At 58.3% G+C, this 20812-nt stretch overlaps 5 protein-coding genes and 1 non-coding gene across 6 annotated transcripts; 5 read left to right on the top strand and 1 right to left on the bottom strand.

The window, feature by feature from the left end:
* Positions 1–99: 99 nt before the first annotated feature.
* BXZ73DRAFT_92308 (uncharacterized protein) lies at positions 100–12264 on the top strand (the record flags this gene model as incomplete). Its single annotated transcript, XM_048026321.1, has 27 exons — positions 100–138; positions 201–263; positions 299–496; positions 570–1157; positions 1241–1705; positions 1758–1827; positions 1878–2057; positions 2108–2382; positions 2436–2735; positions 2789–3080; positions 3129–3653; positions 3711–3830; positions 4006–4679; positions 4824–6902; positions 6948–7102; positions 7182–7185; positions 7238–7534; positions 7582–7648; positions 7702–7762; positions 7814–8546; positions 8573–8908; positions 9016–10063; positions 10114–10264; positions 10292–11507; positions 11570–11752; positions 11808–12105; positions 12161–12264. The coding sequence occupies 27 exons, from the start codon at positions 100–102 to the stop codon at positions 12262–12264; spliced, it is 10521 nt and encodes a 3506-aa protein (XP_047873716.1).
* Positions 12265–12635: 371 nt separating this feature from the next.
* On the top strand, positions 12636–14059 carry BXZ73DRAFT_92307 (alcohol dehydrogenase; the record flags this gene model as incomplete). The annotated part of the gene is made up of 9 exons (XM_048026320.1): positions 12636–12709; positions 12745–12766; positions 12825–13053; positions 13125–13253; positions 13312–13491; positions 13551–13621; positions 13678–13744; positions 13804–13849; positions 13900–14059. The coding sequence occupies 9 exons, from the start codon at positions 12636–12638 to the stop codon at positions 14057–14059; spliced, it is 978 nt and encodes a 325-aa protein (XP_047873715.1).
* A 718-nt stretch (positions 14060–14777) lies between these two features.
* BXZ73DRAFT_105400 (uncharacterized protein) lies at positions 14778–16116 on the top strand (the record flags this gene model as incomplete). Its single annotated transcript, XM_048016236.1, has 6 exons — positions 14778–15067; positions 15128–15253; positions 15310–15344; positions 15442–15677; positions 15736–15753; positions 16075–16116. 6 exons carry the CDS (start codon positions 14778–14780, stop codon positions 16114–16116), a joined length of 747 nt encoding a protein of 248 aa, XP_047873714.1.
* An 869-nt stretch (positions 16117–16985) lies between these two features.
* On the bottom strand, positions 16986–18090 carry BXZ73DRAFT_80718 (uncharacterized protein; the record flags this gene model as incomplete). The annotated part of the gene is made up of 5 exons (XM_048023332.1): positions 16986–17423; positions 17455–17627; positions 17672–17820; positions 17887–17966; positions 18025–18090. 5 exons carry the CDS (start codon positions 18088–18090, stop codon positions 16986–16988), a joined length of 906 nt encoding a protein of 301 aa, XP_047873713.1.
* Positions 18091–18618: 528 nt separating this feature from the next.
* Positions 18619–18705, top strand: BXZ73DRAFT_t175. Its single transcript has one exon. It is a non-coding gene; the product is annotated as a tRNA-Ser (tRNA).
* A 540-nt stretch (positions 18706–19245) lies between these two features.
* On the top strand, positions 19246–20524 carry BXZ73DRAFT_53156 (alcohol dehydrogenase; the record flags this gene model as incomplete). Its single annotated transcript, XM_048020951.1, has 8 exons — positions 19246–19290; positions 19349–19532; positions 19577–19702; positions 19736–19915; positions 19975–20045; positions 20106–20176; positions 20248–20255; positions 20277–20524. Coding segments are annotated over 8 exons (933 nt in total), but the record flags the coding sequence as incomplete, so codon positions are not given.
* Positions 20525–20812: the final 288 nt, after the last annotated feature.

Here is a 20812-nt window from a genome sequence, read left to right as displayed (position 1 = left end):
CAACCCCATCCTCTTCCACCACCCCTTCCTACCCCTGCGGCGCTGCTGGACGCAGGGAGAATTTTCAAATCTGACATCTAGAGCTCCTCATCGGCCTAGATGAGGATCCTTCACAAATCTAAGAGAGCCGTCGCTCCAGTACGCCTTCTTGCTGCCCACGAGACGCGCGACGAGGAGAGCTAACATACTCTGTCCTGCAGCTGCCCCAGGTGGTGGAGCTCATTGACAAACTAGCAAACACGCCAAACGATGACCTCCACGAAGTCCTCTCCGAGATAGAGTCCTGGAAATGGCCCAGGTCCGATCTCAACGCTTGGATCAAGTTCTAAACAAATTCGACGCGATCCTCGAGGAGGCCATCCGCGAGTACGACATCGACAACCTGCAGGTGAACGTGTTCACCCCCCTCACCAAGAAGACGGTCTGCGAGATCCTGCGCTTCGAGAGGCTGCTTCTGGAGAACTCGACGAACAGAAAGACGTTCAGCTCCTACGACGTGCGTCTGCCCGATTCCATCTCCCCCAGCCTCGTTCTTAATCTCTCTCTCCCCTCCTCCCGCATACATGCAGCGCGTCAACAGCCTGATGTTCTCGTCGGACCTCGACGTGCTCGTGCTCGCCCTCAACCTACTCCTCCGCCCCGCGCAGCAGTACTCCTGTCAGCCGTCGGTCTCAAGCGTGCTCAGCATTTCGGCCCCGCGACTCATGTCGCTCGCCAAGCGATGGCCGAACCTTCGCGACTACGATATCAACCTGGTTGATCTGGCCACCGAGAAGGGCCGCGCCCAGGTCGAGGCGCTCCCCACGGAGGCACGGGAGGTCAACTTTGTGTTTTACAGAACAGCGCCGGCAGCTGCGGCAGCCGACAACAAGGAGAAGGAGAAGGCGCCAGAGGGGGACGTGTTCGACGCGGGCGCGCCGTCCCCGAGGAAGGCGTCGACCTCGGCCGCTGCCGCGGCGCCGTCAACATCCACAGGTGCGGTCACGATCCACATCGACAGCAAGACGATCGAGGCGAAGGGCGCGATGGACATCCTCGCGGACGCGATCGAGGAGTACGCGGTCCCCGACGCGGAAAAGTTCGAGCTGCTCATGCGCATCCGCGGCGCACAGGCGGTCACGGCCGCGCACGCCGCGGACTGCGAGAAACTCGTCGTCGTCCGCCTGCTCGCGACCGCGATCTATGGCCACACGCAGACCGACAACCAGGCGCTCCCCGCGCTGCTCAACCACGAGCCGAGCTCATCACCCACGTCGCGGAGCTTCTCCACCTCGACCGAGGGGTGGACGTCCAAGTGCAGACCGCGGGAGTCGCCGCCCTCGACGCGCTGTCGAGGTATAGGACGAAGATCCAGGAGGTCCTGACCGCCGTCAACGCTGGGGTGAACCACGGGATCCTCATGGCGCTCCTTCGCAGGACGGTGTCGGAGGTCGCTCAGCCCACTTCGACGCTCCCTCAGTCCTTTGTCGAGTCGCTCTTCTCCTTCATCACCTACCTTGCCACACATGCGGCGGGCGGTAATATGATTGTGGGCGCGGGCCTCGTCCCCGTCCTCATCCAAGCCATCGAGAACAGGCTACCGAACCGGCTGTATCTCGTGTCGAAGACGATGCAGCTCCTCGACAATGTACTCTACGGCTACATCAACGCGTTCGGCCTCTTTTGCAATGCTCGCGGGGTCGATACTCTGGTTGAGCGCATCGAGGTCAGGTTCGTCTGGTTCATAACTTGTGCCTGCGCTTATATATGCGATGCAGTTTGAGGTTGATTTCGATATCGAGGAATTCGGAAACGACGGGACGCCGAATGACGTCGTTGTGCCCTATGGTATGTCCGAAGTTATCGGGCTTTGGGTAGATTGCTCACTTGTTGCTCAGGCAAGCTCTCCGTCGCCCGCACTGCGATCCTCAAGCACACACTCCGTTCCGTCCACCGTATGATGCAGTCGTCGGGATCCTCAGAAGGCCTTCGAGGCTTGCTCGACTCTTCCCTCCTCAAGTCTGTCAAGAAGATCATGCAACACCGCGCCGTATTCGGGCCGAGTGCCCTCGCCCTCTGTAAGCGCCCGAACATTTGTCGCCTCGTCAATTCACTGACCTGATGGCAGCCATCAACATCATGGCCATCTTTGTCCACAACGAGCCTACCTGCCTACCGGTCATCCAAGAGAACGGCTTACCGGAAGTGTTTTACAGTGTCATCGAGAAGGGCCTCGAGCCCGTAATCGAGGTCATTCAATCCATTCCCAATGCCCTTGGTGCACTGTGCCTGAACCAGGCGGGTCAAGACCAGCTCACTGCCCGTCCAAGCACGATCCCAAGCCTCTTTTCGATTTTCACTTCTGAGGACCACCAGCGCGTCCTGCAAGAGAAGGAGAACGCTGTGCTCATTGGAACGTCGATCGAAGAGCTCATCCGTCACCACCTTCGCTGAAGGACAAGGTCTTCGTCGCGATCAAGGCGACGATGGAGAAGATTGAGGAGCTGGGAAACTCGTTCGTCGTCCCGAATGAGATCAAGCACTGGTACAGGCTGCTGCCCACTGCCTCTGCCCCGTCCGCCTCCGAGAGCACAGACACGGTCGTCGCCATGGAGGTCGACCAGACGAGCACTGGTGAGGCAGCATCCACCGAGCCGGCGCAACCTGCTCCGGAGGCACCCGCTGCTCCTTCGAACGAGCTCTTTGGCAGGTCTCACGACAACGTCGTCATCTCGTACATCGATGTCGTTGGCAAGGTACGTGTCGCGTCGTGTGACCTGGTTGAATGTCTACTGATTGTGGCGTCCAGTTCCTTGAGGGATTCTTCCAGCACATCCCTCACTGCAGAGACTTCGTCGCCGATTCTGACGGACTTGAACGCCTCGCGAGGCTCACCACCCTGCCGTGCCTCCCCTTCGACTTTGCGAACAGCGTTGCATCAGACTCTCTGGTGCAGGTCATCCGCACCATGGCCGAGGCGGCGACGACCGAGACGCTCACGTTCCTGATCAAGCTTGTCTCTGAATCGCTCGCGGATTGCAAGGACTTTTGGGAGACGATGGAAGAGCAACCAAAGCTTTTGCCTCTGGTGGAGTTTGCTGGTGAGCTAGCTGCGGAGACGAGTTTGTACTGTGCTAATATCTCTTCAGCGGAAGATGAAGACAAGGCCAACGACCGGTTCCGCAAGATCGTCACGCTGTACACGAGGGCATCCCTGCTCGCCGACATCTACGCGACCGCAGGTTACGCGCATGGTCGCGCAATGCAGACGCTCCTGCAGTCCCTCCTCACCCGCGACAACTCGCCCCTATCCGAACTCGGCGCTCTGCAGCGTGCCTGCGTCTGGGAGAACATCACACTCAAGGCCGTCCTCTCTTCCCAAGGCGTCGACATGCCGGCCGCCTCTCACGCCCACGACCTCTGGTCCTCTCTCCTCGGCTCTGGGTCGACAACTGTGCCCACCCCTTTGGAGCGGGAGGCATCCTCTTCCACGCCCCTTGGGGACGGAGTGGTGCCCTCGGCGAACAACGGGACGAACGGGGCTTCGACTGGGGAGTCGCTAGCGTCGAATTCGCCCCTACCGAAGAAGGAGGACAGGCCCAAGGACAAAAACGCGAAGGCCCTCAAGCACCTCATCCAGCAGCTCCCTTCGTCTCTGACGCCCTTCTTCCAATGTGAGTGGGGCTTCCTCTGTCAGCGATGACTAGAACTCACGGGTCGTGCATGAATAGCGACGGTCCGTCTGTTCCAGACTCGGAGAAGCAGCGACGGCACCCAAAGGCAGAAGGTCAAGGAGGCCGCGGGGATCCTGGCAGACGTCCTCGTCAAGCACTTGGAGCAGAGACCGTTCAGTAAGCCTTCGTCTCATCGCGCTGGTGTGATGCGTACTTATAACTTCTATCAGCGGACAAGCTCTCCCTTTTCTCTTTTTACACGTCGATGTTGAACACCGCGACGGTTCTCCTTGTGGATGGTATGTATATGCGGGTTGTCTCAGGATATGAGCCCTGCTGACTCTTGGTACAGAGCGTCAGGCCCAGAAGACCGTGAACACCGTTCTGCTCGTTTCTTTCACTCGCGCAGGGGGTCTCGATGCGTTGTTCGGCCTCTGTCGGGAGTTCATCACGGCCATCGATATGATCACCCAAGTCTCTGCCGATGAGCGAAACGAGGTCACGAAGCAAGAGCTCACCCACGCGTTCAATGGCATCAGGGTTGCTCTCGCCCTCATACATTCTCTCGTCTCTTCGCGCTCTATCATCGACGCGGCGCAGAACACGATCGCGGCCACTCCTGACAAGAAGGATACCGACCCCGAGTACTTCGAGGCTAGCAACTTCCTCGTTCGCATGCGCCTCGCGGCAATTCCGCTCATCCAGTTGATCTGGGAGGCGTCGTGGCTCCCTTCGGCACAAACAGGCGTCTGCAAGTCTATCGTCAACATCGTCTTCGAGCTCTGCAGTGCTGAGAATGAAGAAGCCAAGGACGTGCAGCCCGCGTCGATCCTGGCCGCGGGTACCATGCCTCGCATCGCATACCTTGGTGGCCCCGACGAGACCCGCGTGCGGCAGCTCATGGACATGGGTTTCCCGCGGTCTGCGGCCGAACGCGCTCTTAGTCGTGCACGCAACAACATCAACGCCGCAACGGAGATACTGCTCTCGCAACCTCATCCCTTCCCTCCTGATCCCCCCGAGCCCGTCCCCGAAGCCCCGGTCGTGGGAGAAGCTGCTGAGGCTGCCCCAGCCGACGACGTCCCTGCCGCGGACGAAGCGGAGACACCCGTCGCTGAGACTACTGAGGGCGAAGCAGTTCCCATGGATGAAGCTCCCGCCGGAGTTGAGGAAGAGCAAGTCGAAGGGGTCCCAGCAGCAGAGGCTACTCCTGAGCAAGATCAAGCCAACGAGGACGAAGGCACACCCGGTGGTGAAGAGTCGACCACTGCCTCGGCGACTGACTCTGCCGCACCTATCGTCGAGGAACCCCCTGCACCACCGGGAAAGAGCTCCGAGGAGTTGCTGAAGGAACTGAACGCTCTTCGCGAGCCCCTGAAGGAAGGCATGGGCCGACGGCTTCTGGCTCTGGCCGATGAGCACCCCACTTTGGTCTACGACGTTCGGAAGGTCTTCGTCGGGCCTGCCAGCGACTACCGCACGGAGGCCGTCAAGGCGCTCATGGATGATATTCAGAACCTCTCCCCTTCGGCGTACGACGTCCACGAACAGCCGCTCTCTGTGCGGTGCCACTTGTTCGCTCTCGTCCTGGGCGAGCCCACTTCCCCGGTCGCCCAGATGACCAAGGGCGAGATCGAGAACCTCATGAACGTGTTGCTCTCGTTGCTGCTGACCAACCCAGGTGATGGTGAACATCCCACGATCCCCAAGTGGCTTTCCGCTCAGCTCCTCGTCGTCAAGTCGCTTCTCGTCCTCGGGGAATCGCCCCGCTCGATCGAAGTTCCCAAGGAGAACGAGCCGATTGTTCCACAAGAGCTCTACCAAGGCCCCCGCTTCGCTGAGGCTCGCACGTCACTCTTCGACTTCTCTTTGCGCCTTCTAGCGGTACCAACTCTCCCCAAGGACGAGCTCATGTCGGTCCTATCCCTGCTCGTCTTCTTGACACGCGACCACAGCCTTGCCGACACGTTCTTCAAGCGCAACGGCGTCGGGCTCTTGCTCCAGTACATGCAGGTCTCATCAGGCAGCCATAGCGCCTTCGGTCTTCACTCCTACATCGTCATCATCCTCCGCCACATTGTCGAGAGCGAGTCGGTTCTGCAACACATTATGCGGAAGGAAATCAAGGCTTTCTTCAACCAGGGCCCTTCCGACGTTGGCACGCTCGTCAACGAGCACGGCACCACTGTCCTGCGGGACCCAGAAGTGTTCATCAAGGCGGCCGCGGACCTCTGCCAGCTCTCGCAGCCGTACTCGCTGTCGAGGCAGATCGTCCTCAAGCCCACTCCATCGGCAGATGCGAAGGGAGAAGGTTCCTCGCCAGAAAAGACGAATGATATGCAAGTCGACGAGAACCCCCAAGTCGCGCCTACCGCATCGGAGTCCACCGAAGCTCTCGTGCACTACCTCATCGGCGAGCTCATGAGGACAGTCAAGGCTGAGAACGAGCAGGAGACGACGGTTCCGATATCGACGCCGGGCGTGGAGCTCAGCAAGCCCGCGGATGTACCCGCGATTGCCGTGACCGCTGGCGCAAGCACTTCCGCCGTGGCCGTCCAGCCTTCCGCACCTCTCGCCACGGAGCCGAAGCCTCAAGACTCCACCGACCGCTCTTACCCCCACTTCATCATGCACATTCTCACGGAGCTTCTTCTCTCGTATGACTCCTGCAAGGTCGCCTTCTTGTCCTACACGCCAAAGAAGCGCAATCAGACGCCCGCCAAGGACGGCCACAAGCATCGCACCGCGTCCCTGCAATTCATCCTCAGCGATCTACTGACGTTTGGCACGCTCAATGCTCACCCGCCTGCTGAGGCCAAGAAACAGTTCGCGCTGTGCAACTCCGCAATGAACGTCATGATTGCCCTTTGCCATGAGAACAGCGTCTCCAAGGACCCCAAGGTCGTCTCTCCTGAATTGGCCTCTGTCCGCAAGTTCGTTCTCGAGACGATCAGCCGTTCCCTCAAGGACCTCCCCGCGTCCAGCGACACCGAGTCTCGTTATAGCCGCCTCCTCGCGCTCAGTGACTTCTGTCTCCGCCTGCTGACGTTCGGCTCCAACGTCCACCCCAAGAAGGTCGTCGAGGAGAGGGCACTGCCGATTGCAAAGGTCATGCTGGAGAAGGTTTTCGTCGCGACGCTGACGGGCTTCCTCGCGGAAGTGGACTTGAACTACCCGAATGTCCGCAACGTCGTCATTTCCATCCTGCGCACCCTGGACCAGCTGTACGATTGCCTTTTTTTCTGCATGGTGTTTCTGACTAACGGCGACCATAGCGCGAAGACTGCGATGAAGATGACGCGCCCGTCGGAGAAGGCTCAAGGTTTCGACGAGGAAGTCGAGGCTCCCGACACGGAGACGTCCGAAGAGGAAGAGGAGGAAGAAGACGATCACGAGAACCCGGAGGCTGAAGCTGCGAGCAACCTGTACCACAACTCTTCTCTGGGCATGTGAGCACCCACTCTATTTTTCGCGCATAGGAACTTTGCTCACAAATTCTTCTTCACCGATCTCGTATTGCAGCTTGAGTGGGGTTAGTACCCGTCGTTTACCATGACATCTATCCAGGCTGACGACCCCCACAGGAGGTAGATGACTCTTACGACGACGACATGGCCGGTGAGGACGACGAAGACGAAGACGATGATGAAGACGACGACGTCGACATGGACTACGAGAGCGACGTGGACAGTGAGGTTACGTCTGCCGGCGAGGAGCACGTGGTCGAAAACATCGGGGGAGATGCAGGCGAGACGGACGAAGAGCAATGGCAGGACGAAGAGGAAGAGGAGGAGGAGGACCTTGTCCAGAATGAGGGCGCAGAGGCGGAGGATGAGACGGATGAGGATGATGCTGACGAAGGCGAGGAAGTGATGTGGCAGGTGAGTTGTCTCGCATCGGGTTGCCATATGCGTCTCAATCTTGTTAGGACATCGCCGTTGGAGAAGGAAACGTCCATGAAGGTGTCGACGAGGGCGATGAGGAAGACGTTGGTGGTATGTGGGTCTCCCTACTGCTCGCGACCCTGCATCATAACACTGTGATGCAGATATGCCTGTTGCTACTATGGACATGGACGACGAAGAGGATGCCGTCTCAGATGGCGAGGAGTACGTAGTCTTAGGCCGGGCGTGTTTACTTCCTAACCATCGCTATCGCAGGTATACGGACGAACTCGGCATCATGGAAGACCCGCACCTCGACACAGCTGCTGCAAACCTTTTGGAAGGCGCCTTTGCCGACGTCATCGCTGGTGGTCCCTTCGCTGCCCTTGGCGCGGGTATGGCCCCCGTGGACGGCGAGCCTATTGTGTGGCATCGTGGCGGTCGTCATCCAGCTCGTCGCGCGCCCGACGGCGGCGGTGACGCTGCCAACGACGTTACCCATCCTCTCCTCATGGATCCCACGTCAAACCTGTCTCGTACCGCACAGTCGAGATCTACCCGTCGCAGTCACCGCAGCCTCCTCGCGGCAGACCAACTCACAAGATTGGACGAGGCGCTTGGGCTCAACGCTAGCCATTTCTTCAGCCAAGTCCTTGCTCAGACCCGCGGTATTGGTGGTGGCTCGCTTCAAATCAACGTCCCGTCTGACCTACTCGGTGGCTTCCATCGTGGCCGTACCGCTATCACAGCTTCGATCCGTGTGGAGCACGTTCCCCGCCAAGGCGAAGATGGCCAGCCGCGCACAACGCCGCAGAGGTACAGCGAAGAGGCGTTGATTCTTCATGGCAAATTCCAGCACGAACGCCTCGTCAAGTTCCAGAACCACCTCAATCTTGTGCTCTTCCCTGCCGCTGTCGAAGCCTACAAGAAGGCTAAAGAAGCCGAGGTCAAGGAGCAGGAGCGTCTTCGCGAAGAACAGGCCCTAGCTGCGGAGGTGGCGAAGAAAGAGGTGAAGACGCTGAGATCGCTGAGAAGGCGAAGCGCGAAGCAGAAGCTGCGGCCGCTCCCGTCCCCGCCCCCGCCCCGGTCCCTGATGAGCTCGCCCCTGCTCCAGCCGGCGATGGCGACGTGGAGATGGCCGACGCCGAAGAAACCCCAGGTGCTGAACCTACTGCCGAAGACAATGGGCCTGAGACCGCCGAAGGTTCAAACCGTCCTGAAGCTCAAATTCAACGTGTCACCGTCATGATTAACGGCAATCCTGTTGACATCACTGACACTGGCATCGACCCGACGTTCTTGGAGGCTCTTCCGGATGACATGCGCGAAGAGGTCCTCAACCAACACGTCCGTGATCAACGAGCCGCACAGGTTGAGCGCCCCGCAGACTCTCAGATCAGCGCAGAATTCCTCGACGCACTCCCGCCCGACATCCGCGCCGAGATCATCCAGCAAGAAGCTTCGGAGCGCGCTCAAAGAACACGGGCGGAGCAGGCGCCCAGCAAGGTGGCCCCGTCGAGATTGACCCCGCGAGCTTCGTCGCCAGCCTCGATCCTCAGCTCCGTCAGATGGTCCTCATGGAGTCCGACGAAGGCTTCATTCAGAGCCTGCCCTCCCATATGATCGCGGAGGCGAACATTCACCGCGAGCCGGGTCGACCAGCACGAACTCGACACATAATTCCCGCCGCGCAGGGTGCACGAGGCGCACAAAACCAGGCATCTCAGGCCTCCAAGGTTGCTCTGCCTCGCGATTCAATTCAGCTCCTGGACAGGTCGGCATTGGCAGCTTTGGTGCGGCTTGTGTTCTACCCGAACGTCATTCGGAAGAATCTGCTGTTCCGAGTCCTCGGCAGCCTCTGCGAGAATACGAAGTCCCGTACCGACCTCTTCAACCTCTTGCTGAGCATCCTTCAAGATGGGACTGGCGATCTTGCAACGATCGACAAGAGCTTCGCTCAAATGTCCGTACGGCATTCCAAACCTGCGCCCCCACAGACCCCCAAGGCGATCGGCAAGCAGCGTGTCTCTTCGGACTACTTCGGATCCCTCGCACTCCCTCAGAACGACGTCGTCCCTGAGCTCGTCATCCAGCGCTGCCTCGAAGGTCTCACGCACATCGTCACTAGCAACGAGCTCGCCTCCCTGTTCTTCCTGACAGAGCACGAACTTCCCATCGGCCTTCGTCGCAGTGCATCGAAGCGTGGTAAAGGAAAGGAGAAGCAAGCGCCGCAAACTCACTACCCCATCGTCCTCCTCTTGAGCCTTCTCGACCGCGCCTCAATTCTTCGTACTCCAGCCATCGTCGAGTCTGCCGTGGGCCTCTTGGCAACGGTCACGCGTCCTCTAGCAGGACTCAAGGACAAGGACAAGAAGAAGACGGAGACTGCGGAAGTTAGTAGCTTGACAGCCCCGCCGGCTTCTACTTCTGGTTCTGTGCCTGCACCTCCAACTGCACCTGCGTCAACCGAGCGACCCTCAACAGGTGGTGAAGCGGCAGCTGCACCTCCCGCGAACCCTGCCAGTGGTGCGTGTGTACTATCTTGTATGCATTTTATAACTGACACATGCATGCAGTGGACGAAGCGGCTCCCGCAACAACTCCTGCTACGCAGCCAGAGCCGAAAGCGAAGCCGACAACCGTCGAAGAAGAGATCCTCCTCGCCAACCCTCCCCACATCCCTCATCATGTCCTCCGGCTCATCGTGAATGTCCTCACCTCCGGCGAGTGCTCGGGACGGACGTTCATGCACAGTCTCGCCCTCATCCAACATCTCTCCTACATCCCCGACACACGCGAGGTCATCGCTTCCGAATTGCGCAGCAGGGCCCAAGAGTTTGGCCAGAGCCTCTTCACAGCCCTGGACGAGCTTGCTAGCGCGCTCCGTGACGCTGAAGCCAACCCCGACACATTGGCAACAACAATCGCCGCGAAGTTCTCCCCATCTTCGTCAGACCAAGCGAAGCTACTCCGTGTTCTGAAGACCATCGATTACATGTACTCCCCGAAGACATCAGCGACCACAGCCGACGAGGACGTCGAGAAGGTCCAGAGCATGTACGAGACGTTCAGGTTCTCTCCTCTGTGGCAGCGTCTCGGCGACTGCCTCTCGATCATTGAGGAGAAGCCTGAGATGGAGCACATCGTCACTGTCCTTCTCCCCCTCATCGAAGCTCTGATGGTCGTTTGCAAGTACGTCGGCCCCAAAACGACGGGAGGTGCAGTTGCCCGCGCTGTCCGCGCGTCTACTTCCCCTCGCTCTCCCACCAATGCTCGCGAGTCTATGGAAGATCTCTTCGTCACCTTCACGGATGCTCACCGCAAGGTGTTGAACCTCATGGTCCGCAACAACCCGTCCCTCATGAGCGGCTCCTTCTCCTTGCTCGTCCACAACCCGCGCGTCCTCGACTTTGACAATAAACGGAACTACTTCAACCAGCAGCTCCATCGCAGGCCGACGACACGCGAGCACCACGGCACACTCCAACTCAGCGTGCGTCGGTCACGCGTGTTCGAGGACAGCTACCAGTACCTGCAGCGCAAGACTGGTGACCAGATCAAGTACGGCAAGCTCAGTGTGCGCTTCTACGAGGAGGAGGGTGTCGATGCCGGCGGTGTCACCCGCGAGTGGTTCCAGATCCTCGCCCGCCAGATGTTCGACCCGAACTACGCCCTGTTCCAGCCATGTGCGGCCGACCGTCTCACGTACCAGCCCAACCGTGCATCGTGGGTCAACCCCGAGCACTTGTCGTTCTTCAAGTTCGTTGGCCGCGTCATCGGCAAGGCGATCTACGACGGTCGCTTGCTCGATGCATACTTCGCGCGTCATCTGTACAGGCTTCTCCTCGGGAAGCAGGTCGACTACAAGGACGTCGAGTGGGTGGACCCTGAGTACTACAACTCGCTCTGCTGGATCCTGGAGAACGACCCCAGTCCTCTTGATCTCACCTTCAGTGTCGAGTCCGATGAGGTGAGGAACCAGAGTTTGGTTGTGTCTACTCGACTAGTAGCGCTAACACAATACTTCCACAGTTTGGTGTCACAAAGTTGCTAGAGCTCAAAGAAGGTGGCGCCACGATCCCCGTGACGAACGAGAACAAGAAAGAGTTTGTGCAACTCTCCGCTACTCACAGGCTGTACTCGTCCATCAAGGACCAGATTGAGGCGCTGCTTCAAGGGTTCTACGACATCATCCCGAAGGATCTCATCGCGATCGTGAGCCCTCTCGCTCATGAGGACGGGGTTTGTCATTCTAACACTTTATGTCTAGTTCAATGATCAAGAGCTGGAGCTGCTCATCTCGGGCACGCCTGACATCGACGTGGACGAATGGCGCTCTGCGACGGAGTATAACGGCTACACGAGTTCGGACCCGGTCATCGTCTGGTTCTGGCGAGCACTGAAGTCGTTCAACCGCGAAGAGCGAGCCAAGGTTCTAAGCTTCGCGACCGGCACGTCTCGCGTCCCGCTTGGAGGCTTCGTCGAGCTACAGGGTGTTCAGGGCACACAGCGCTTCTCGATACACAAGGCGTATGGCGATACGGACAGACTTCCTTCGGCGCACACTTGTGAGTCTGCTGCGTCAAGCGTGAACAGGGTTTACCTACTGATCTCCGCATGCAGGCTTCAACCAGATTGATCTTCCGCAGTACTCCTCGTACGAAATGCTCCGTCAGCAGGTGCTGCTCGCCATCAATGAGGGTGGCGAAGGCTTTGGATTCGCATGAGCATAGGCATAGGCATAGGATAATGGTAGTAATAACGCGCAGAGGCTACGAATCGATTCCTGTAGAACACCCACCCGCAATGTACATCTACTACACCCGCATATACATCTTTCTTCGAATTGCTCTATCTATCAGCCCAGAGTGGGGTAGGCACGCGACGTGGGGGTTCCGGGGTCGGGAGCTGGAAGAGACCGGTGGCTACGCAGCCACCTGGGCTGCTTGTCTGCTGACCATTCGCTGCAATGTTCACCCTTCGTCTCGTCCTCAGACCTCTCCCTCTCCCTCTCTCCCTTCCCTTCGTCTCGCCCTAGTCAGGCCAGTGGGAAGTCTACATCGGGTCTCTTGTCCAAATCATCCAACATTTCAGCACCATGCGCGCATTTGTCGTCTCCGACTACGCCCACCCCTCCAAGATCCCCCTCACGCAGAATGCGCCCGCCCCAAGGTCGGCAAAGGCCAAGTGCTCGTCGACGTGTACAGCGCGGGTCTGAACTACTTCGATGTGCGTATTACTCCCTCCTCTCCTCCTCACAGGACTCACATTCCTTCCGTGCCCGCAGATCCTCCAGGCTCAGGGCAAGTACCAGCACCAGCCCCCACAGCCGTTCGTGCTCGGCAGCGAGCTCGCGGGGCGCATCGCCGAGGGCTCGCCCATCCCCGACGGCTGCCCGTTCCGCGCGGGGGACCGCGTGTTCGGCGCGGCGCAGGGCACGTTCGCGGAGCGCGTCGCGGTCAACTGGGACGCGCTCCTCCCGCTCCCGGAGAACATGTCGTACGACCAGGGCGCCGGTGCGTGTTTCGCGGCTCCATGTCTCGTCTGTGGACGGAACGGCTGACGGCGCGTGCGGCGCGGGGTGCAGGTCTGTTCGTCACCTGGCCGACGAGCTACGAGGCACTGGTCGGCCGCGCGGAGGTGAAGCCGGGCGAGTGGGTGCTCGTCACAGCGTCCGCGGGGGGCGTGGGCATTGCGGCCGTGCAGCTCGCGAAAGGTGCGTGCGGTTTGAGCGTCGACGCTCTGGTTTGCCTGCGTTCTGAAATCTGGGGCAGCGCTCGGAGCGAAGGTCATCGCGGCGGCAGGGTCTCAGGAGAAGCTCGACATCTCGGTCAAGTACGGCGGCGCGGACCACGGCGTGAATTATAGCACGGAAGGGTGGCAGAAGGAGGTCCTGAAGCTTACGGGTGGGAAGGGCGTTGACGTGATTTACGACCCGGTCGGGCTCATCCGTGGTGCGTTTTGTGTTCTGTCATTCGTCTGTGGAAGTAGGATCTTGAGGTGTGGCTGGTAGACTCGCTCAAGTGTATTGCGTGGAAGGGGCGTGCGATTGTCGTGGGCTTCGCCGCGGGTCAGATTGAGAAGGTAAGCTGGCCAGGTCTTGTGCAAAGACATGTGCTGACTGCTTCGGCCGTTCGTAGCTTGCCCTTAACCTCGTCCTTCTCAAGAACATCTCCATCGTTGGGATTCACTGGGGCGCGTACACAAGTGTGTTTCCTGCCGAATGCTGTCGGTCGCTATCTGCCCTCTAATCCTTGAAACTCCAGAGATCGAACCTTCACGCGTTCCGGTGGTTTGGAAGGAACTACTCGAGTAAGTCTGGCATTTGCATCTTGCTCTGCGTTTCTCATGGTATTCCACAGTTTATTCGCTTCTGGGCGCGCAAAACCGGTTGTCTACTCCGAGACGTATCCTCTGGAGCGGCTTGCCGACGGGCTCGCCGCCCTGGAGCAGCGCAAGACGTGGGGAAAGGTCATTGTGCACGTGCGAGACGCGTCGTCCGGACCAAAAGCTAAACTCTAGATTAGCGAACATGTATGGCGTGCATTGCTGTACCAGTAGCTCCCTAGTCTCGTCCCTAGCCCGTCTGTACCTCAGCAAGCAACCACGTGAAATGCGGGTCGCTCCTTGGTCGTGGAGCCAGGTTCCTCACCCCTACTTAAGTAAGCTCTCTCTCCCCTTTGGCATTCGCCTCTCGTAGAGAGAAGTAGTACTCCGAGTGCCACTTCTGGATTGCCAGAAACTTAGCTGTAGAGGCGCAAGATTCAACCCTCGGTCGACGTCGATGGCGATGAATTCATCTATCATGCAAACAATCATCTAGCGGTTCTATGAAGGAATGGCACACGGTCGGGGGGCACGCTGGACGCAACTGTGCAGGACGCGCTGGCCTTGACACCTTGAAACTCGCACTAAGATGTGGACGATATAGGCGTAAATCCGCCAGTAGGTATTAATGTCTGTTCGGAATAGACAAGTACAGAACATTCCCTCTCCCGGACCGTGTCATGAGCGTGCCTTTCACGGTGGGGGCCAGCTTATTGCGAGGCAACACGTTTGGCGCATAGAACATCACCAAAAAGGTTTCAATCGTGTCGACTATGTCCTCGTTTCTATAACCCGAATACATGAAATTGCTGTCGCGTTTAACCCGCCAACTCATGAATGCATGACCGCGAGACACTTGAGCGTGGCAATAGGCGCTTACATATTTCCTTTCGTCTCTCCTTCTCCAACCACCATGGCCACTGCTTCTACGTCGGAAGACTGGGAGGGGCTTTCGCGCCGTCTGGCCAACTATATGTATCGTTCTAGAGTTGATGGATCACTCCTGCAAGACACCCCTGTCGAGCGCGACAAAGCCATCGCAGAGCTCAACAACACTCACCAAACTGCCCCGTTCAACCCGCAGGCCTCTGTTGACGCGGAGGGTGGTTTAAACGTTGATCAGTATCTTGCAAAAGTGGACGAGGCGATCAGTGAGCTGGATGACAAGGAGAAGAATAATGGCGATGCTTTCACCATTGCCGAGTGCGTCGCGTTCACTCCTTCTATCCTCCCACTGTCCTCATACGACTGCCTCGTGTGTAGCCGCGTGCTCCGTTTGTATTGCTTGTTCTCTGCGGCCCTGTTCTGTAGCCAGTACAAATGCCCTACCGCCCAACTTGACTTTGATGCCAATGGCATGGGGAACGTCAGCCTCCGTGCCCTCCGCATGTGAGTTCTCAATCTAGCTGTTTTGAGATCCGCTTTGAACACCTTCTTATTTGCAGGAGCCAAGAGATGTTCAACGAGTCCTCCCCAAGACGTTCTTTATCGTCCACCACACGCGGAGCCCCTGTCACGTCGCCTTCCCCTCCCGCACGTCTCCTTCTATGCCCCCAACCCTACTGAGGTGGCACCAGGCGTTGATTTGGAACGTTCTCCGACCGACCTCTCCAATGAGGCGATCACAGCGCTGCTAGAGGATCCCGCCGAGCTCGTCAAGCAGAGGTTTTTGTGGTTGAGCGAGGACGAAGACGAAGCTGGCCAGTGGTCGGTGGAGTCGACTGTGCACACCCGTCGTGGCATCGAATATGTGATCGTCTACGACGATGCCGATGGACCTATCCCGATGGACAAGGAGTCCATGCGGGATAGGGTTCGACTACATATTCCAGGCCGTCTGTAACATATGTTACTAACAAACCGACCCTCAGACGCCATTTGTAACACGTGTAAGTAACATGTAACTAATTCGAAATGTAATGAAGGTCTAGTGCTGCGGAGAATAGCCCTACCAGTCCCCATCCTTAGTCAAATCGCTGTCGGAATCCTCATCATCGGACGTAGACAGCCAGATTCGTGCAGCACCCACAGTAGAGACGCATCATAGCACGCAGACGACACCAGGCGACCCCTCTGAGGGTATTCCAAGGAGATGGGGAGACCACAATTGCGACAAACACTCTTCAGGATAGCGGGAGCTTGCACAGGGCCCTTTGAAGAAACGTGTGATTTTCAGTGAAAGCACAAATATCTGAGCCACTGATGTGCAGTCAACTCCGGGCTCAGGAATCAACAAGGATGAGGGCGAGTGAGCGAGTGAGCGTAAGCGTGAGTCGCGGGAAGTCGTATAGAAGCAGATACGACGCGCCGCGGGGAGAGCGAGCGCGAAGGGAGGATGGATTGGAGGATCGCGCGAGCGCAAGGAGGACACCGCGGGGATAGACGCGGGAGATGGACGAGGTCACGCATACGGGCGCTGGCGAAGGCGAGGGGGAATACGGGGGCGTGGGCGAAAGCGTGGACGTGAACGTGCGCGTGCGCGAAGTCGAAGTCGAAGGCGAGACTAGATGAGCACACTGCACGCGTAGATGGAGTGGGGATGTGAGCGCAGATAGACCGAGGCAGCATGAGCCGAAATGGGGGGCTCGCGAAGTGGATACGAGGATACGAAATAGAGCAAAAATAAAGCAGGAGAGAAGAAGAAACATACGATATGAGGAGTGGGTTACCATCACGAGACAAGAACGTGTCGTCAGGCTATGGAGGATGGGGATCGAGTGCGGGCAGGTGATGACTACGAGCGGGCGTGGGCCGCGCCGCGGTGCGTCCGCGAGTGTCGCGTCGGGACTGTGGTGCTGGGGCGTTAATCATGGGGTCCTCGCGGATCGCGACGGGTGTGCGCAGCGGAATGGTCGAGATGTGTGAGGACGAGCGAGGACAAGGTGGGCGGCGGCGCGCAGGCGCTAGCGTAGTCGCGGTGCACCGTACAGCGGTGGCACGTGCGTATCACCACGTACAGAGCTTACCTGCAGCTGACTCGCCAAGGATAAGGATCGTGCCCCAGACGCTCCGGAGTCCGCCAGCATTCACGTACAACTCGGGGTGTGAAAGGGCAAAGCGGCGACAGGTGGACAAGCGCGGAAACATAAGGTAGTTCCCAACGAGTGGGTATGAGCATCCATCAGCTATGGACAACTACCCGATCCCGTTTCGCCTCGTTTTCCATGCAAATCAGGCTGTGAACCAACTTGTTCAGTTGACCGGCATATGAGGACGGCTCCGGGGTGCAATCGTGATCTTGGAGTGCTTGCGGACTGACCGCGAGAGGTTCGAGAGACGGAATGGGCGAAGTGCGCGAGGACAAGGGCCGAGCGCGGTCGAAGGTGTTGTGCTCGTACGTCTTCACCGTACGGCGATAGCGTGTGCGTGTCGGCGTCCGCAGCGTCATCGTGAGCCCCTGGGCTTCGAACCCCGCGACAGCCGCCTCGACGCGCGCGTGGCGAGCCCTCGCGAGCGCTGCGCCCTTCGCATCGAGCCCGTCTTTGGTGCCGGGGGTGTCGACGAGCCCCGTGGTGAGCACAGCGACGGTGAAGGCCTCGGGCGCGAGGAGGACGGAGAACTTGATGGCGGCAATGACCTGCTGCCTGCACGCACTCGGAGAGGTGGTAGGACGGCATGGCGGCGATCTGCATGTCGTGGATCGAGTTGTACTTGCCACCCTCGGTGTTGATCACCATGATCTTCCTCGCGCCAGTGGGGGACGCGCGTAGGAGGGGGAGGAAGGCGTGGATGGAGTGGATCGTGCCGAGGCCATGATTTGGAACTGCCATGGGGGGCGGTCAGTGCGAGACTGGAGGGGAGGGGCACGGAGGCGTACGGCGTGGGCGAGGCTGGCATCGAACTCGGCCATGTCGGGGATGTTGAGGAAGTCGGTGAAGATGACAGGAGGAGAGCGGCGCATGGCGTTGTGGATGAGGCAGTCAAGGCCTCCGCCGGTCTTCTCGGCGACTTCTTTCCTGGCACGCTGGACAAGGACGTGTCAGCGAAGTCGCCAATATTGCCTTCAAAAATGTGGACGTTACTGAAGCCGTGCTGCTTCATCGTGTCCTGGAGGTGCACCGAGGTTGCGGACGGCGAACACGGAGTTTGCGGGTATGGATGCCTGGAGACACGATATGTTAATGCTAGGGAATTTATATACGACAGGACTATCAACGTACAAGTTGCACAACAAATTTGAGGCCGATGCCGCGAGAGGCACCAGTAACCGCGTATATGAAGATCATTGAGACTGCAAGAGGATGAGGTGGATGTTACCCGTGGCACGCCACCGGAGGGTCAATCTGGGTCATCGACATGATGTTCTGGTGACCGGAAGCCCTGGGCAGTGGGAAGCCTCGTGTTGACTCGGAAGTCTCACATGATATCCGCGTCCCGACAGCCCTTTCAAGAACAGGCGCTTATCCACTTGTTACATATGTTACACCACCCCTTCGAGCCCCATGTAACTAACGCGTTACTTACAGTGTAAGTAACGTACATAATAAGTTTTGTAAGTAACAACAGGGTATGTAGTCGATCCCTAATGCGGGACCTCATGAAGGAGAGTGTCGTACTGTGACGTTTGTCGCAAGTTTTCTTGTTCATTGCTTGCTACCCACGCATGTCATGTCACAGCTCTCTCGTGTTTTCTTACGCATAATGATATTATCTCGGTTTTGAATGTCGGATCTTCTAAGGATCTTCTGCGTGTTCGTGGGGTCCGTAAACCGTGTTTTGGATATTATAATAAATACTTATAATATTTATATTACGGCGCTATAGCCAAGTGGTTACGGCGACAGATTAGAAATCTGTTCTCCTTTGCAAAGGAGGCGCAGGTTCGAATCCTGCTGGTGTCGTTTGGAGTGTTAAATACAATTTTTCTTCCCTCGACGTGCACTGTCGGTTTGAGTATTTTAAATGTCCCAAGCATGATTCGCACGTGGAATGTGTGGTCAGCAAAAGGACCAACGCAGATCCCTCAGCGCTCAGCACCAACACATCTAGGACTATACCAACTCTGCTTCACCCCTCCTACTCAAGCCCTCGATGTGATCCTCCAGTTCTTCCACATTCTCTTCGACCAGAGCCTCGTTAGCAGCGAGTCTTTCCTCTACACCCTCCACGGTCCTCGAGAGCCGCCCGTCCTCGCTGTTGCTCCTCCTCAAGCTCTTGGAGAGTCTTCTCAAAGCCTGCGGCGGAAGTTTGCAACGCGGAGAGAGAACGGAGGTGAGTGAGAACGTGGAGGATGTGTAGCAGCAAAGGAACAAGTTTGGTGAGCATCGGCGCGAGCCGTTCTTGCAGCGCGGCGGAGGAGGCGGAGGCGGCGGGCTGCGTACTGGACTGGGACGCGCCGCGCCTGGGACTGGGTACACAAGTAGAGGTGCCAGAGGAATCGTCGAGTGCTCGTCGACGTGTATAGCGCAGGCCTAAGCTACTTCGACGTGCGTCTCATTTCCTTCTTCCCCTCGCAGGACTCATATCCTTTTTCCGTGCCCGCAGATCTTCCAGGCCCAGGGAAAGTACCAGCATCAGCCCACACAGCCGTTCGTGCCCGGCAGCGAGCTCACGGGACGCATCGCCGAGAGCTCGCCCATCCCCGACGGCTGCCCGTTCAGCGCGGCACAGGGCGCGTTCGCGGTGCGCACTGCGCGTCGAACATGTCGTGCGACCGCGGCACCGGTGCGTGTTTCGCGGCTCTAGATCTGATATGTGGATGGCATGGCTGAGAGCGCGGCGTGGCGCGGCGTGCAGGTCTGTTCGCTACCTGGACAACGAGCTACGAAGGCGTCCGCCGGGGGCGTGAGCATCGCGGCCTGAGTGCAGCTCGCGAAGGTGCGATCCTCGTCCTTTGGGGTTTTTGGTCGTGCTGACGGACGGTCGGGGCAGCGCTCGGGGCGAAGGTCGTTGCAGCGGCGGGATCGCAGGAGAAGCTCGACATCTCGGTCAAGTACGGCGGCACGGACCACAGCGTGAACTATAGCAAAGAGGGGTGGCGGGAGGAGGTCCTGAAGCTTACGGGTGGGCAGGGCGTCGATGTGACCTACGACCCGATCGGGCTCATTCGTGGTGCGTTCTGCGTCGTTTCACCCATCGGTGGAAGTGGGGTGCTGAGGTTTGGCCGGTAGACTCGCCCAAGTACATTGCTTTGAATGGGCATGCGATTGTCGTGGGCTTCGCCGCGGGTCAGGTCGACAAGGTGAGCCGGAAAGGGATGCGGCCAGTGAGATGGCTAGTACTGAGTGCCCGTCGTCCGTAGCTTGCCCTGAATCTTGTCCTTCTCAAGAACATCTCTATCGCTAGCATTCACTGGGGCGTGTATACGAGGGGGTATCCAGGCGGACCTTACATCGTGACTCTCGTTGATGCTCACTACTCTACAGAGATCGAGCCTTCACGAGCGCCGGTGGTATGGAAGGGGTTGTTTGAGTACGCCTCCCACGTGTACTATGTTCGTGTTTCTCACTGTTCCATTGGCTGGTCGCTTCTGGGCGCGCAAAGCCAGTTGTGTACTCCGAGACTTATCCTCTGGACCGGCTTGCCGACGGGCTATCGGCACTGGAGCAACGCAAGACGTGGGGCAAGGTCATCGTGCACGTACGAGACGCGTCGCCCACTGGACCGAAAGCGAATCCGCAGGCCCCTAGTGGACGTTTGTCCTGTGCAGTAAGCATATAAATCCTACTGTGGCGGCCATCATGCAGAGGCCATCGAGTATCATTACGAGTCTAGCGAGCAATATAATTCTGTGCTTCGGGTCCCCGCGTCGTTGTGATCATATGTATGTATCAGGCTCGCCCACTCCGCTTCGTCCGGACTCTGGATGGCGTCGAGACCCATGATCCGAGTAAATGAAGTGTTGAAAACGACAACCCGAAGCCTCAACAATGGGAACGCATGAACGTGAGGACAATCAGAGTTTGTGGCCTCTGGGAGGGATGCAGCTGCTGGTTCACTCATTGACGT

Source organism: Epithele typhae, assembly GCF_022376455.1.
Source record: "Epithele typhae strain CBS 203.58 chromosome Unknown BXZ73scaffold_65, whole genome shotgun sequence".
NCBI classification, from domain to species: domain Eukaryota; kingdom Fungi; phylum Basidiomycota; class Agaricomycetes; order Polyporales; family Epitheliaceae; genus Epithele; species Epithele typhae.
This window is presented reverse-complemented; position numbering and strand designations above follow the sequence as displayed.